The sequence below is a fragment of the Panicum hallii genome, chromosome 9 (genome assembly GCF_002211085.1).
Source record: "Panicum hallii strain FIL2 chromosome 9, PHallii_v3.1, whole genome shotgun sequence".
NCBI lineage: Eukaryota > Viridiplantae > Streptophyta > Magnoliopsida > Poales > Poaceae > Panicum > Panicum hallii.
In genome coordinates, this window is record NC_038050.1 from 45768332 (window position 1) to 45784651 (window position 16320).

At 45.4% G+C, this 16320-nt stretch overlaps 1 protein-coding gene and 1 long non-coding RNA gene across 2 annotated transcripts; one reads left to right on the plus strand and one right to left on the minus strand.

The window, feature by feature from the left end:
* Window positions 1-3337: 3337 nt before the first annotated feature.
* On the plus strand, window positions 3338-7350 carry LOC112873079 (formin-like protein 4). The gene is made up of 4 exons (XM_025936105.1): window positions 3338-4629; window positions 4726-4925; window positions 5676-5917; window positions 6192-7350. Exons 1-4 carry the CDS (start codon window positions 3338-3340, stop codon window positions 6975-6977), a joined length of 2520 nt encoding a protein of 839 aa, XP_025791890.1. The 3' UTR covers window positions 6978-7350.
* A 3427-nt stretch (window positions 7351-10777) lies between these two features.
* On the minus strand, window positions 10778-11229 carry LOC112873926. The gene is made up of 3 exons (XR_003224853.1): window positions 11167-11229; window positions 11017-11103; window positions 10778-10898 (listed from the first exon to the last, which is right to left on the minus strand). It is a non-coding gene; the product is annotated as an uncharacterized LOC112873926 (long non-coding RNA).
* Window positions 11230-16320: the final 5091 nt, after the last annotated feature.

The following is a 16320-nucleotide window of genomic DNA, read 5'->3' on the forward strand; positions in this document are numbered from 1 at the left end:
GCGTCTAGTGTGGACGCGATCCGTTAGCCATATGTACGCGCATGACTGCATATACGCCGCCGGAGGCTTGGAAGCAAAGCCAAGCAAAAGCTATATATAGCACGCGCAATAGCGTGATTATATCGTCTGATCAGGATCTCAGGCACTGCTTTTGCTCCGGTTAGTCGTCGTAGATGGAAATGACAAGAAAGATGTGTGCAAGTGGAAGATGTGTATGGAACTTGCAAACAAAGCTTGGGCTCCTCTATGCCTGTCCTCATTGGACCTCAAACAAAGAAAGTAAATATAGGGCACATCTAGGGGACGACTCAGTCTGATCAGCCACAACCAGTAGCAAACATAAATCTGGGTCTGTACTGTACTGAAACGGATCGTAGCAAGCTTTTTACATTTCTCTGTTCACGTTCATCCACTACCTAGCCACAACATAACACAGGCCTGGAAATAATGCGCACCACCAGCGTGTACGTCCTCCATTCTCAGGTAAGTAGTAAGTGTAACGACTAGCAAGCAATCGATATGATTGAAGAACACACGCAGGCATGATTAGTGTCGCATGCATGCTAGTGCCAAAACAAATCAAAAGGATCAATATGATTATTAATGGCTGAGAGTGGCCAGCAGCGCGCGAGAGCGAATGTGTTGGATCCTACGGAAGCCGCAGCTGCTGCGTCACTAATTAACTGGAGCACTCGCAACGGCAGCCAATTAGTGCTTCCGGCGTGGCAGTGGGCCCTGCATGCCCAATCGAGACAGATAGATCGTTGGGGCTCCACATGCAATAATGGATCTTCTCCAACATATTCTTCCTGCTGCTACACTCCGATCCCTAATGCGAATCCTCATTGCCATCTTTATTTTGTGTCTGACTAATCACTCACTCTCATTATTAATCACCGGATCCTATGTGACCCGCTTGTTCCCGGCCTAGTATCACTTGATGACATGTACTGTCTTGTCTTTTATGTTTCTATAGATTTCTATAGACTAAACTGCACTCCAGATCCTCAAAGTTCACCTAGATCTCTAAACTCTCAAATCATCCATCTAGTTCCTTAAACAGTGTTAAATGATCCATTTCCAAACGCGCCACGCGAGCGTCCGAAACTGACATGGCATGCTATATGGTGTCACGGTGGCAAGCAATTTGCAAAAATCCCCCTACATGCTGTTATCTTATCATTTGCGCCCCCCCCCCCCCCACCCCCCCCCCCCCCCCCCCCCCCCCCCGCGACAATCAATCTCTCCCTACGCCGGTGCTGCCGCTGCGACGTCGTCGTCCTCCAACTCGCTCCCGTTCGGCACGGGGCTGCTGCGGCGACGAGGTGCCCGCGCCCGCCGTGCCCGGCACTGGCAACGACAACGCGCGGATGTGGCTCAGCACCTTCGACAGCGCCGAGGCCGCCGTGATGGCCTACGGCCAGGCAGCGCTGTCCGCGCGGGGGCCCGGGGCCTCGCTCAATTTCCCCGTCGAGCGCGTGCAGGAGTCGCTCCGCGTGCTCGCGCTGGGCGGCGGCGACGGAGCTCGTGCCTTGCCTGCGCGGCGGCGGAGCTCGACGGCAAGAACGGGCTCCCTCTCCCCTGAGCTCTACGCAACCTCGACCTTCTTCCCCTGCTCTAAGCCCCCTCAACAGGATATCCGTGGGCTTGTCGCGTTCGTGGGAGGAGGATTGGGCGACGAGCGGCGGGATCTGTTGCCTGGCGAAGTCGCCGCCCTCCACCGCTCCCTCCCCTTGCCATGTGGCCACACTGTCCCTTTGCCGCGGCCTGCATTTGACCCGGACTGAGCCTTCCTCGGTGTGGGCACACTCGAGCTCCGCCCCGCGAGCTCCTCCTCGCCCGCGGCCGCGATGCCCTTCTTCTCCGGCGGCAGCGGGGCCTGCTCCGGTGCGCTCCTCTCCCGCCGCCGCGGGAACCCCACTCCGCTGCCTCCACAGGGCAAGTAGCAGCACACGGCGGCGCACCCCACGGCGGTGCCGCCCGCCACACCGCTGCAGCTGCTGCTGCCCGCTATCCTGCCGCTCCCGGACCTACACCGACACCCGTGGGCGGTGGCGTGGGGCGTCCTGGGCCTTCGCCGCCGCCACGGCTAGGGAGGTCGCCGGGGACGACGCATCGACGCGGTGGTCGTGGTGGGGTGTGGTGGACCTCCTGGGCTTCTTGAGGCGGCCATGGTTCTTGACGAAGACAGGGAGCTGCCCCGTGCGGGCCAGCGGGTGGAGGGAGGCGGGCGCAGGAGGGAGCGAGGGGAGGAGAGGGGGTGGGCCGGAGGGAGGCGGCGGGCGGAGGACCAAGGACGCCGGACGTCCCTTGCGGCGGCGGCGGAGAGTAGAGAGGACATTGAGTTAAGATAATAGAAATTAAAGGGGGATTCTGGAAATATTTGCCACCGTGGCGCGTCGCGTGACATGCTGTCAGTTTTGGATGCTCGCGTGGCGCGTTTGGTATCTCAAACAGACTACTTAATAGGAAATAGAAAATAGACGATCTGAGAGTTCAGAAACTAAATAAAATTGCGGGATAAGTTTAGGTACCTGAATGCAATTTATTCTTTTCTCTATCAGCAAGAGCTAGCGGTCTTGAACTTAAAAGTGCAAAGTTCAAGATGTAATATTAAGAAGCATTACAAAATATAAAATGCATCCACATCAGAATTCATGTTTATTTTTTCCCATCCACCTCGTAGCATGCAGATAGGTAGCTATAGGTGGATATTCACGGATATGAATACAAATAGTTATTCATTTTCTCATACTCGGTTTTCAATACGGATAATATAAGATATGTGTTCTCAGACATGGACATACATCCTATACGCATATCCACTTAAATTGTTTGACTCATGCTCAATATAGGTTGAGATTGATTGTTCACAGATACAGGAAATAGATAATCTTTCGTGCGTCAGCAAAATATCTGACTTGAAAACTTTCCAATGAAGTTATGGAAAACGACATTGTTATTTCTCAGTTTCGCTGAATTTTGTCAAAATTAAGGTGAAACTGCGTTTGCTGGCTTGTGACGCAAGGTAATATTTGCACGGATTTGTTTTAGAAACCTGATACAAATTCACCGCTAGAAAAAATTGCCAAAATAGAAGAAATTCACCGCGAGAACATTTGACCGAATTGCAAAAGTCAATGTTGTTATAAAAAAGAAGGAAGTGCCACGTGCGCGAGAGACGTTGCTGCGAAGCAAACCCAGAAAATGGCGGCTTCCTTCCTCTCCCCGCACTCCTTCCTTCCCTCCTTTTCCCTCTCCTCTGCTTCCCCTCCCACTCCCACTCTCACTCCACTGCCATCTCCCTCCCTCTCTCTCGATCTCCTCACTCTCACCAATGTCTCTAGTCCTCATGCTCACCTCACTCCTCGTCCTCGTGCTCATCCTCCCGGCCGGCGCCGGAGCCGGCGCCGGGGGTGACGCCAGGCGCGCGCTGCACGAGCCGCTCTTCCCCATCGAATGGACCCCGCCGCCGTCCACCACGGCGCCGCCGGCACCGGGCTTCGCCGCCGACCCTTCCACGCCGGTCCCGCCCGTCGACAACGGCGGGCCCGCGCTGCTCCCCGCGCCGCCGCCGCCGCCGGACACCATCACCGCAGACGCTTCCTCCTCCCGCACGGGTCCGGCCCCGCGCTCCCGGGGTGGCGGCGGAGGGACACCCAAGGCCGCCATCGTCGTTGCCTCCGCTGCAGCGGCGGCCGTCCTCGCACTGCTCGCCTTCGCCGCCGCGTTCCTCCTCACGGGCCGCCTCGCCCGCCACTCCGCGCATACGCACAAGCCCCTCGGCCTCGCCGCCGCCGCGCACCCTGGGCCTGCCTCCGCCGTCGTGCTGCACGCCGACGCCGTGGGCACCTCCGCGGCGGGCTCGTCGTCGGGCGCCACCCCGTACCGGAAGGTCCGCTCGGAGCGCGCGCGGAGGGGCATGTGCCGCGACGTCGACACCGTCCCGAGCCCGGAGCTACGGCCGTTACCGCCGCTGCGGCGCGCGGGGTCGTCCGACGAGGACGCCGCGTACTACACGCCGGGCCAGCGCTCGGCGGGTTCCGGCGGTGCCGAGGGCGTGGGGACGTGGAGCGAGGCTAGCGCGTCCAGCCCGCGCACCACCACCCCGTCCCGCCGCAGCCTCCCCAGCCTTACCAGCGACTTCTTCCCCCCGACGCCCGCCGCTGCATCCGTGGCGCCCCCACCTCCCGCCCCTCCTGTTCCCCGCTCCCGCCGCACTCTGCCACGCACCCGCTTCTCCGCCGGCTCTGCCTCTGACATGATCAAACAAATGGTCTCGCCACCCCACAACCCACCACCGCCACCCCCTCCGCCTCCACCACCTCTACCGGCGCCAAGATGCAACAATGCTACTCCTAAACCTCCGCCGCCACCGCCGGGGCCACCCGGTGGCCTATCAGCACGCCGGCTGCTGAAACCAGAGCAAACTGAGGGGCCAAGTGTCACTGCGCCGAGAGCGCCTTTCACGTCAGTGAAGAGGGACAATGACGGCATGCTAATTCGGACGCAGGATGATGCTGCCGTTGATGAAGCCCGGCCGAAGCTGAAGCCACTGCACTGGGACAAGGTCCGGGCATGCTCCAACCGCGACATGGTCTGGGACCGGCTCAAGTCCAACTCATTCCAGTTAAGACAGGATTTTGGGAACATACGTAGAATTATTGGATGTTTGTTACGTATTGACTCATTAGAAATTATGATGTTGACATGAGTTCCTTGCAGGTTGGATGAGGACATGATCGAGGTGCTTTTCACGAACAATGCGGCAAATGCACCTCCTAGGGACACACCGAAGAAAGCTGGAGTGCCACAATGTAGGTCTGAAGAGAAGGTCCTTGACCCCAAGAAGGCACAGAACATTGCCATCCTTCTGCGTGCACTGAATGTGACCCAGGAGGAGGTCTCCGATGCACTGCTAGATGGTGAGCAATTCTTTGGTTACTGAATATTTTTGATGCAGAAATATCTACTAATGGAAATAAGGTGACCTCATCTAATATCTAATATCTTGGCTGAGCATTAGGTAAAAGGGCTGTCGGTCCAATATGTCAATTAGTTGTGACTGGAGGGAGTACCTTTTAATTAGTTATGATGTGGAAATTTCTAGGACTATAACTAGATAACCAGATTCTTTAATTTCAAAATTATACTGCCATGCATTAGCTTCCAGGAGAATGCTTTCAGAATGTTATATTACTGTCGGATCTCAACAATACAATCTGCAGATATCTATGACTGTACAGGCAGACCTTAACCAAACATATGTGATGATATCACAGCATTAGACCAAACTCAAATACTTAACAGCAGACAGTTTTATTACTGTGTGAATTTTCATTTTGAACATAGTCTGAGTAAACTTTGCAAGCCAGTCAATAATGAGCATTATATACATTCTTCATATTATGTCTGCAGTAGGGCAGAGATGTTATATTACGCTACTGGAGTTTAGGACTTCTCAATATTTTTACACAAAACATGTTTGGAAGTTTAGTATCTTATAGTACTTATACCAATGCGTATTGAAGTATATATGAGGAATTTTTCATTCAAATTTAGGCAAAAATGCAATACATGCTGCTCCAGAATCTTCAATCAGATACATCATCGTATTCCAAGCTACCCTGTCTAGTTCTACTCACAGTGTTAATTGTCACTGACATTTTAAATAGGCAATGCTGAATGTCTGGGGGCTGATCTGTTGGAAACCTTAGTAAAGATGGCTCCTACTAAAGAGGAAGAGCTGAAACTTCGAAACTTTACTGGGGACTTATCAAAGCTGGGTTCGGCAGAGCGGTTTCTCAAGGCAGTGCTTGATATACCTTTTTCCTTCAAAAGAGTTGACGCTATGCTCTATCGAGCCAATTTTGAGAGCGAAATAAATTACCTGAAGAAATCTTTTGAAACATTAGAGGTATGCCTGTGCACTTTCATTGCAGCTTCTATGACAAGTATCTACTTTAATTTGTATGTCATTATTTCCTATATATTGCCTGGAAAAAATTCTTTACAAATTAAGTCATTTTCCTGGCTTACACACTTTTGTTGATAACTCGGAGCTACTCTGGATATAGTGGATTCAACTTTTCAAACTGGACAATTTCTCAATAGCACATTCCGATTTTATCCTTCTAGTTTTGGGATTTTTCCATGTATGGGTTCTTGACATTCTTCACATGGTTTTGCAGGCCGCTTGTGATGATTTGAAAGGCAGCAGATTGTTCCTGAAGCTACTTGAAGCTGTTCTGAGAACTGGGAATAGAATGAATGTTGGCACAAACCGGGGTCAGGCAAAAGCCTTCAAGCTCGATACCCTCCTAAAACTCGCAGACGTCAAAGGTACTGATGGTAAAACCACCCTGCTACACTTCGTTGTTCAAGAAATCGTCCGTTCTGAAGATGCAAAATCCGAGAAAGCTCCAGAAAGTCAAAGCAGAAATATAGTCAAAGATGAACAGTTCCGTAAGCAAGGACTGAAAGTTGTATCTGGGCTGAGCACTGAACTAGGGAATGTCAAGAAAGCAGCTAGCATGGACTTCGATGTACTGCATGGCTATGTATCCAAGCTTGAAGCTGGTCTTGGAAAGATCAAGTCAGTCCTCCTGCTCGAGAAGCAGTGCACCCAGGGCCAGAATTTCTTTGGAACGATGCATGATTTTCTCAAGGAAGCTGAGATGGAGATCGAACAGGTCAGAAGCGAGGAGAAGAGGGCTCTGGGAAGAGTGAAAGAGATCACCGAGTACTTCCATGGGGATGCCGCGAAGGAGGAAGCTCACCCGCTGAGGATGTTCATGGTGGTGAGGGACTTCCTGTCCATGTTGGACCACGTCTGCAGGGAGGTCAGCCAGCAAGACCGGACGGTTGTTGGATCTGCAAGGTCATTCCGAATGTCAACTGCCACGACGGCGATGCTGAATTTGCACAACCAGCATGGAAGGGAGAGCAACTCCGACGATGAGAGTTCGTCGCTTTAGGAAATGTGGATCAGGGAGGAAACACACTGAATTTTTGAAAAAAACAGAACCACAAGAATCCTATATAGATGAATACTGTTACATTTTTTCATAGCAAACCAAGCACATATGTAATTTTGGTTTAATATAGGTGAAATCATGTTGTATAATTATCGATGGATGGAATTCTTTTCTGTACAAAATAAATAAGTTATCGGGTAGTGCACCTCTTTTCTCGTTTCAAACCCGTTAGGACAGAAATCAAGTTTACTTTAAGTCAGATCAAGCGAACAACCAGCAAACAGAAATTAGTGATAATTCATTCTGCAAGACTGTCAAGATTTGGAGAGAGGTTCTCAAATTCCACTAGAGATTTGGAGTGCATTGACTTTCATTAAGATATTGTGTTATTGCCATTATTTGTCACTGCTTCAGCTACGTTTAGCTTGTGGATGTCCCACAGAAAACGAAGGGCGTGTAGGGGGACAACATGAAGGTACCAGCCTTTGAAATTTATGCAAAACAGCAGCGAACTGAGAAGGGGGTGATAAGGAATGAGGAATATAACTCCCTCCCAGCGACGCAACGCAGTCATCATCACCTCCTGCTCGGTTGCGCTGGCTGGACTTAATCACTCTCGCATTTCCTTCTTTATCTGCGCAAGCGATCTCTGTTACCCATCCTTGCGTAGAGATAAAGGAACCAAATCATGATTACGGACAGGGTATGCGTCGATGGCTTTATTTCTGCAGAAAACTTCAGTGCATCTTTCCTTTTATCCTAAAGATACAGATATCATAGCACCGTCCATGGGACTGGGATGAACTTGATGTCAAGCATCCTAGAAGGCAAACAATTTATAAACAGCAGTAGAGAGGAAGTGGCATGCGCTCCACGGAAATTTGAATTGCTGCAAAATCATCCTATCATATAACTCATTGAATAACTAGTTTTATGCATGAAAATATAGGGCATTATAAGCCATTCCCTCTTAGTGGTAAGAAAAAACTATGAATCCACCGCAAGGTGGGATTTTCCACAAACAGTTTCACCTGAAATGCTTTGATGAATAATGGGTGAGCGTAATTATGAAGTGCGTTTCTACTATGAAGTACCGGATAAAAGTGAATGAGGAAAGAGGAGATCTTGAGGGGGTTAAGATATGCCAGAATGCACCGAGTATAAATCACCTTTTGTTTGCAGACGGCTCTTTGCTACTTCTGAAAGTTGATGAACGAAGTGCAAACCATCTGCAACATGTCCTTTCATTGTACGAGGATTGCTCGGGGCAAACTATATGGGTGCTTGGTTACTGTGGATATCTGGCCTTCTTTCATGATTGCCCATGCATGGTCCTGGCTTTTCTCTCTTTCTTTGGTTTTCTTATGGCTACTAGAAAATGGAACATAATGTGCTGGAATATAAGGGGGATTTTTTTTATGGGAACTACGGCAGGCAACACTACAAGAAAATCCCCCTATATATACGTTTTATTTGTAGACTAGATACACTTATTTTGTATCTAATGGAGTTTAGACACACTTTACTAAAACGTGTCGCTAGCGTCTCCACACGAACCGTGCCAAGAACTATAGATATGCTTTTATTAAGCGTGTCTAGAAGACATGATATGCTTTTTTAGATACGTTAAATTGCGTGTCTAAGCTTTTAGTGATATTTTGCATTTTATCTTGAGCAACTTAATTAGATCCATTTTCTTGAATTTGATCGATCTTCTTTTAGTTTCTAATATAGTTTGACTATAACGTCACTAAGTACATTATTTTACGCTCTCTTTTTATATGCAATCATTTTATTTACTACGGATGCATACCAGAGAGTCAACAACAAGGAAACCTAACAGGAACAAATACCATTTCATATTAGATCAAATATAGTCAACAATCAATCATCTAACAAATGAAAATCTTAGACATTACTCTAATTTTTATACATTTGAAATCTATTTAAAAAGCTTGATGCTTGAAGATATAATTTGTATTTCACTTCTCCATCTTTGGTTCATTCTTCAGATTTCCTTACGGTCTTCTAGGATCATGCAGATTAAGAAAATATGTGTGGCCACCCAAATTTTCATGATGAAATTAGAATACTTCAATAACCTGTAAATGAGGTTATATCAAGCATCTTTCAACAGAAATCATCATAAACAATAGCATTTGAAGATCCAATTAAACTGTAGTCAATTTATATGAACAGACTCTTAAATTCAATATCGAATTATACTGCAACCTCAAACATAAACAATAGCATTTGAATGATGCAGAATGTTTATTAAAGGATGCAGGATGTATATCCTCTAAAGATAATAGCATAGTGCTGGTAACTGATGTTATTGGATAATATATTCACATTAACATGTTAGGCTGCACCATGAAACTTACCAAGCTATAATGAGAGGATCACGCATGCCTGTCAGTAGCTTAGGAGCTAGAAATTATTCTTACGACATATCTTGGAACTTTGATGCCATAATAAAAGTTTAAAAATTTGATTGTCAGAACTCAATTTTGAAGAAACAAAAAAAATGAATCAGGGTCTTGCAGGGAAGTACTTGCATTGCCTCCACTTCATTTCAAGCCAATTATGAAATGAGCCGCATCAAAAGGGCTTCAGATTCTGCATCACAAACTGCGGAAGATCTTAATTTGATGATACAGTGAAAATTCTCAAGAAATAAATGATATACAAAATTGTACTCTGCATACAAAATTGTAATGGAACTAGTGTTATCAAATCATAACCAAGATGTCAGATTCAAGTAACTCACTCAGGAGTTAAGGAAGACAGAACCAGTATGTGCTTGATGAAATGTCTATGTGCTGCAAGAAAATACTTCTTGTTTTATCATGTTTTTATTAAGAATCCATGTGTCTCCATATGGAGTTTTTAAAAGCACATTGGTTACAATTAATCTAATATGTGTCTTTTTATCTTTTAACATCAATTTCAAGTGTAGCTGTATGTGTTTTGCATGATCTACTATTACAACGCACATGAGATTCTAAAATTAGATATCTAGCATCGCAGTACTGCATGGGATGTATCACACTATCATCAATTAATCAACGGAAGGTGGATTTCAACTAGTTCATGTGTGAACTAAGAAGGGAAGTGTTACGCAGGGAAGTGTTCCTAACCTGTTAGAGCACAGCTGCGTGAGGCGACGGCGATTCATGCGGAGGCCGCGGCACAAATGGGTGCAACGAAGGTGCCGTCCTCATGAGCCGCTCCACTACAGGAAAAACCGTAACTTCCGACGGCTAAACCGTCGGAAGTTACGGCTAAACCGTCGGAAGTTAAATAACTTCCGACGGTTTAGCGCTAAGCCGTCGGAAGTCAATTGGACGGCAGTAAGTCGTCGGAAATTTTACACTTCCGACGGCGCAGAACTAAACCGTCGGAAGTTTCGCAAACTTCCGACGGCCGGGCAAACCGTCGAAAGTTAGCCTGGCAAACGGCAGCTGACGTCCGTTTGTTAACTTCCGACGGTTTGCCTGGCCGTCGGAAGTTTGAGACGTCTAACTTCCGACGGTTTCTGTGAAACCGTCGGAAGTTAAGCTTACCAGAGCAATTTAGAACCCCAAAAGCAACCACAAGCATTACATACAATCAAATTTCATCCACAATTATAATTCACCATCCACAATTATAATTCACGATCAGAAATTGCACGCAAGTACACAATTCATATATCCACATACGTAAACTTCAGAGGTTCATAATTAAAGTTCAAAAACTTCATACAAGTATCATATGAAACAAATTCATAGAACAACAATGTTTCACTTAAGTTTGGCCGCCTCCATCACCTGGTTGAACTGATCCGCCACTTCCAATGAATTGATCCGCCCAATTCGATGTTGGATCAACGTGTGAGTCTCCCGGTGCCGCAAGGTTAGGTGGTGGGGTGTGAAAAGGCTATAAAAGATAAATGGACAAGATTAGTTTGAAAGATAACTAATTGGATAATATTTATTTAGAGTGACCATATTTTGCAATGACTATGAACTAACATTTGAATCATTGACTATCATACCTGAGGTGAAGCTGATGGCCAACCGGCCTGTGCAAAAGGTGGAGGTACCAGTGGTGGCACTTGTATATTCTGTTGGCTCGCTATTTGCTGAAAGATCAAATTTGTCAGCAAGAATGTAACTTAACCTAAGTTTTAACAATTAAGATTTACCTGCAGTATTGCATTCTGTTGTGCAAGTTGAGCTTGGAACCACTGCTGCTGTAGCTCCTGTTGTCTTACTCTTTCACGTAGCCTTACAACCTCCGCGCTGTCGTCGCCACTACTTGTGCTGCGACTTGCTGACCGCGACGATCCCGCTCTTTGACGCGACGGCACCTGACTCGAGTCAATGACTTTTTCGAATAATGGATACCTACAAATAGATTGAAATTTAGATATACCAGACTTGCTGAAAGATCAAATTAGATTGAAATTTAAAGAAATCTAACCGGCAATGAGGTTTTCCACCACCACTACTGTAAACGGCCTCAGGATCAATAGGCGCGTTTCTCCAATCATAACCCTCTCCATGGCGAGCAATCATTTGGTCACCATATGCCGCCTTCAAAAAACAAAATCACACAGTTACATAAGATTGTTTCATGACAACTCGATAGTGCTAATTTTGTAAAATTAGATATACCAGACGCTCTGTAGCCGCCTGAGAGCATAACTGATCTGGATTTGTAGGATCACGTCCTCTATGACCTTCAATGTAGACCTGAATATCACTCGGCGCTACACCTGTGCGAACTTCCTATACATACAATAAAAAATTAAAAAAGCATGTACTAATATATGAAATTAATAGAATTCATTTCAAAGAGTTCACTTACAATGCGTTTGGCCAATCGGAAGTGCCCATCACCTCCGTAGGTATGATAGGACTCAGTTCCACGATTTCCTCTATTTCTCTGGGAAATGCTTTTGAACTCATCCGTGGTCCAATAGTGACATAAGGCATGATAAGCCTCCTCACGTGTGGCCATCCACGGAATCATTTCCTGCACAACAATATTTCGTTTAGAGGTAACAAATAAAATCATACTAATTGCAACTTGCAACAGTTTACCTCGCGGTATTGCTCCTCAGTCAAGTAATATTTCCCAGCATCCCGTTTCTTCTCAAATCGTATCCCTTGAGTCCGTTCCAGATAAGAAGCTACAACCTGAATTCTGGCATAAGAAATCATGTCTTTAACCACAATGTGTGCATTATGGTGGAACACACGTCTGGCATGATCATCATAAGCTCCCTCCTCAGGCAACTTGTAATATTTCTGCAAAAATTTTACACAATCAGTAGCCATCGTATGTAGAAAATTAAATCAATACATAAGAGCAATCATACCCAAAACTCAGCCCAAACTGCCTTTTGGGTATCGCCGAACGTTATGTTCACACCATATCTATAATGGTTCCAAGATGTAGCTGGGATCCGTTCACCAGAAACAAGTTCTACCATTCCAGGCCAAAGCATACGGCATATGTTACCTAAGATTTTGTTCACCTGTCTTAAATGACCAACACCTGGGAAATTAGGCTCAAACCAAGACCTACAAATATATAAAACAATTAGAATCAATTCGGAATAAGGATTATGTTCTAAAACATAGAAAAAACATACTAACCCATCTCCATTCGGTGTGATCACGCACTTTTCTTCTTCTCGTGGAGGTTTAGGCGGCGGAATCCAACCAATCTTCGACCGCCGCCTACGTGTCCGACCCTGCCCTCCAGATCCTCCAGCTTCAGACCCTCCAGCCGCAGCCCCAGCCTCTCCAGCTCCTGCCCCTTCATCACCAGCTCCTGTCCCCGCAGCACCAGCACTAGTCTCTCCAGCTCTTGACCCACCAACTCTTGACCCTTGACCTGCCGACCCTCCACCAGCAGATCCTTCAGACCATCTATCCCAACCACCTAAGTCATTCTCCCGGCCCGCCTCGTCCGACTCCTTGCTACTTGTCTCCTCTTCCGTCTCCTCTTCACTCTACAAAATACATAACATATTGTAGTAATTATATTGAATCTCAAAATTAGAATACACATATAAACATTACATATATACCTCATCTCTCTGGAACGCAATCTGCCCCTGCATCTCTGGAGGTAAGTGATCCAGCAATTGTCTACGCCTTGAAGCTCTCGTAGAAGTGCCCGCAAACAGATCGTCATCTTGTCTCCTTGATAGCTTCGTGCTTTTCACGAAACTCTTTGCTAGGTTTTTTATCCTTTTTGACATCCTGTTAAAAAAAGAAGTTAGTACATCAATACAAGTATAATTAATAGTACATATGAAATAAAGGAAACATAAGGTATTTACTTATCAATCATATTCAAAATTAGGATCAAGTTGTTTTGTACGCTTCGAAGGACGCCAAGTAACTTTTTTCTTCCTTGGCACTCGTTTTCTTTTTGGAGGAACTACTACATCATTTTGATCTCCCACTAATGCATCTGACAACAACTCTGTATCTATGTTGAAAGAGCTCGGGAGTTCAGCTTCTTGATAAATTTCTTCAAACCCTTCTTGCAAATTTCTTTGATAATACACCTGATCGTCAGCGATGTTTTCATATTGCTTCGAAGAAAATTTACGCCTAGATGACCAAGTTTGCAATTCAAATTCCCTGTTTGTGAAGTAAACGGATCAGATATCGGCCACGATAACAAACAACATAAATTAAGTAAAAAATTAATCTTACTTGAAATATGGAGCCATCTCATCAATATTAGCATACATGTACAGCAAAGCAGACAAATTTTGCTCACGATCAGGGTCACATCTTGTAGAGGCTCCAACGGTCTTTCCCTTGCACTCGAAAATTGAAAGATCACTGCATCGAACTTCTTCATCTACATGGTAACGCAACTTAGGTGCATTCACATTGTGTTCCTCTGCAAAGTATACACTTGTGAAGGATGATATCTCTTTGTACTTAAATTCTTCCGCAATGCATCCTTCAACTCTTCCTTTATTGCCAACCATTGCACTAAGCTTTTTTAACGCTCTTTCAATATGATACATCCACCTATACTGGACCGGACCAGCTATCTTAGCTTCATATGGAAGGTGGACAAGTAGATGTTGCATTGGATTGAAAAAGCCTGGAGGAAAAACTTTTTCCAACTTGCATAAAAGTATTGGTATCTCTTTCTGCAACTTCTCCATCATCTCTTTCTTGATTTCTTTAGCACAAAGTTGCCGATAGAAGTAGCTTAACTCAGCCAACACTTTCCACACATCATCATGTACAAATCCGCGAAACACAACAGGAAGAAGTCTCTCCATAATTATATGGTAATCATGACTCTTCAACCCATTTATTTTTCCGGTCTTCAAATTCACAGCCCTCCTAAAACCTGCCGCATAACCATCGGGGAACTTCAAATTCTTCAACCACTTCATTACCTCTTTTTTCTGTTTGGATTTCAGACAAAAAGCAGCCCGTGGCTTACCACCACTTTCAGTCAACTCTAGGGACGGTCGATTACAAATCTGTGCTAAGTCCTTTCTGGCCTTTACATTGTCTTTCGTTCTATCAGTGAATTCCATGCACGTACTTATAATGCTTTCACCAACATTACGTTCCTGGTGCATCAAATCGATATTGTGTATTAGAATCAGCGATTTGACATAAGGAAGGTCCCATAATCCACATATATGAGTCCAGTTGTGCTCAGTTCCGAAACCAACATATCCATTTCCATCTGTATTCATCTTTAAATCTTTCAACATAGCTAGAATCTCTGTTCCACTCATACGCTTCGGTGGCCCCTTCGTGACAATAGTATCCTTCCTGAAAGCGTTCCTCTGAAATCTGAATGGATGATTCTCTGGCAAAAAGCGTCTGTGGCAATCAAAGTAACATATCTTACCAGCGAACTCAAGGCGGAAACAGTCTGTATCTTTACCACAGATCGGACAGGTTAAAAGTCCATGACAGCTCCAGCCAGCAAATATACCATATGCCGGGAAATCATGGATCGACCATAGAAATGCAGCTCGAAGGGTAAATCTTTGTTTCTTGTAACAGTCATATGCCTCAACACCTTGCCACAACTTATCTAGATCATCGATTAAAGGTTGCATCATCACATGAAGTCGTGTTCCAGGATGTTCCAGACCAGGAATTACAAGACACAAGAACATATAATCATATTTCATGCAAAGATGTGGTGGAAGGTTGTACGGAATAGCAAATACCGGCCAACAAGAATATGATGATGCAGTCATATTAAAAGGTGAGAAACCATCTGTCGCCAAACCAAGCCGAACATTTCTCGCATCACTAGCAAAATTTGGATCAAAATCATCTAAAGCTTTCCATGCATCAGTATCAGACGGGTGCACCATCAACTCTGGGTTTGCACGCACCCTCTCTTTGTGCCATCTCATGTGCTTAGCAGTATTCTTTGATAAAAACAACCGCTTCAACCGAGGCATAAGAGGCATGTAGCGAAGTTGCTTTTGTGCTATCTCTATAGTCACCTTTTCACCATCTTCATTTACAACCTCCACAAACCTCGATTCTTGACACTTTCGACACTTCTTCAAATCTATATCATTTTTCCAAAACAGCATACAGTTATTTGGACAAACATCTATCTTTTTGTAGTCCATACCAAGCCCAGACAACAATTTCCTTGACTGGTAGACATCTTTAGGCATCTTGTGATTTGCCGGAAGTATATCACCAATCAAATTCAAGATCATATTGTAACAATTGTGAGATAATGTGAATTTGGACTTAATAGCCATGAGTCGAGTCACGAAAGCAAGGATAGTCACTTTTGTGTGCTCGTGCAACGGCTCTTCTGAAGCTTTAAGGAGCTCAAAAAATTTTTTAGCCTCCGACGTGGGTGGATCCTTAGTCTCGGATGGGAGCTCCATATCTTCCCCTAAATCACGAAGCATCTCATCCATTCTATCATACTCTCCATTATCATTACTTAGAACTTGTGGTGATGTCGGCACTTCCAATGGTATTGGGACTTCTGATGCATTCTGAGGAGGTAAAGCTTCACCGTGATACACCCACACCTCATAGTTAGGCATGAAACCATACTTTATTAGATGTGAGGATAAAACTTTCCTAGTCTGACAATGGCAAATACGGCAACGGCTACATGGGCATCTCACATCATTTCCATTCTTTGACATAGCAAAAGCACGCTTAACAAATTCCTCCGTATTAGCTATCCATTTATCCGACAAATTAGGCCAATCTTCGTACATCCATCGTCGATCCTCACCCATACTTTAAGTTAAATAATTGCAAAGTTAGAATATAGTTATCTTAAGCGATTAATTTTAAATTAGATA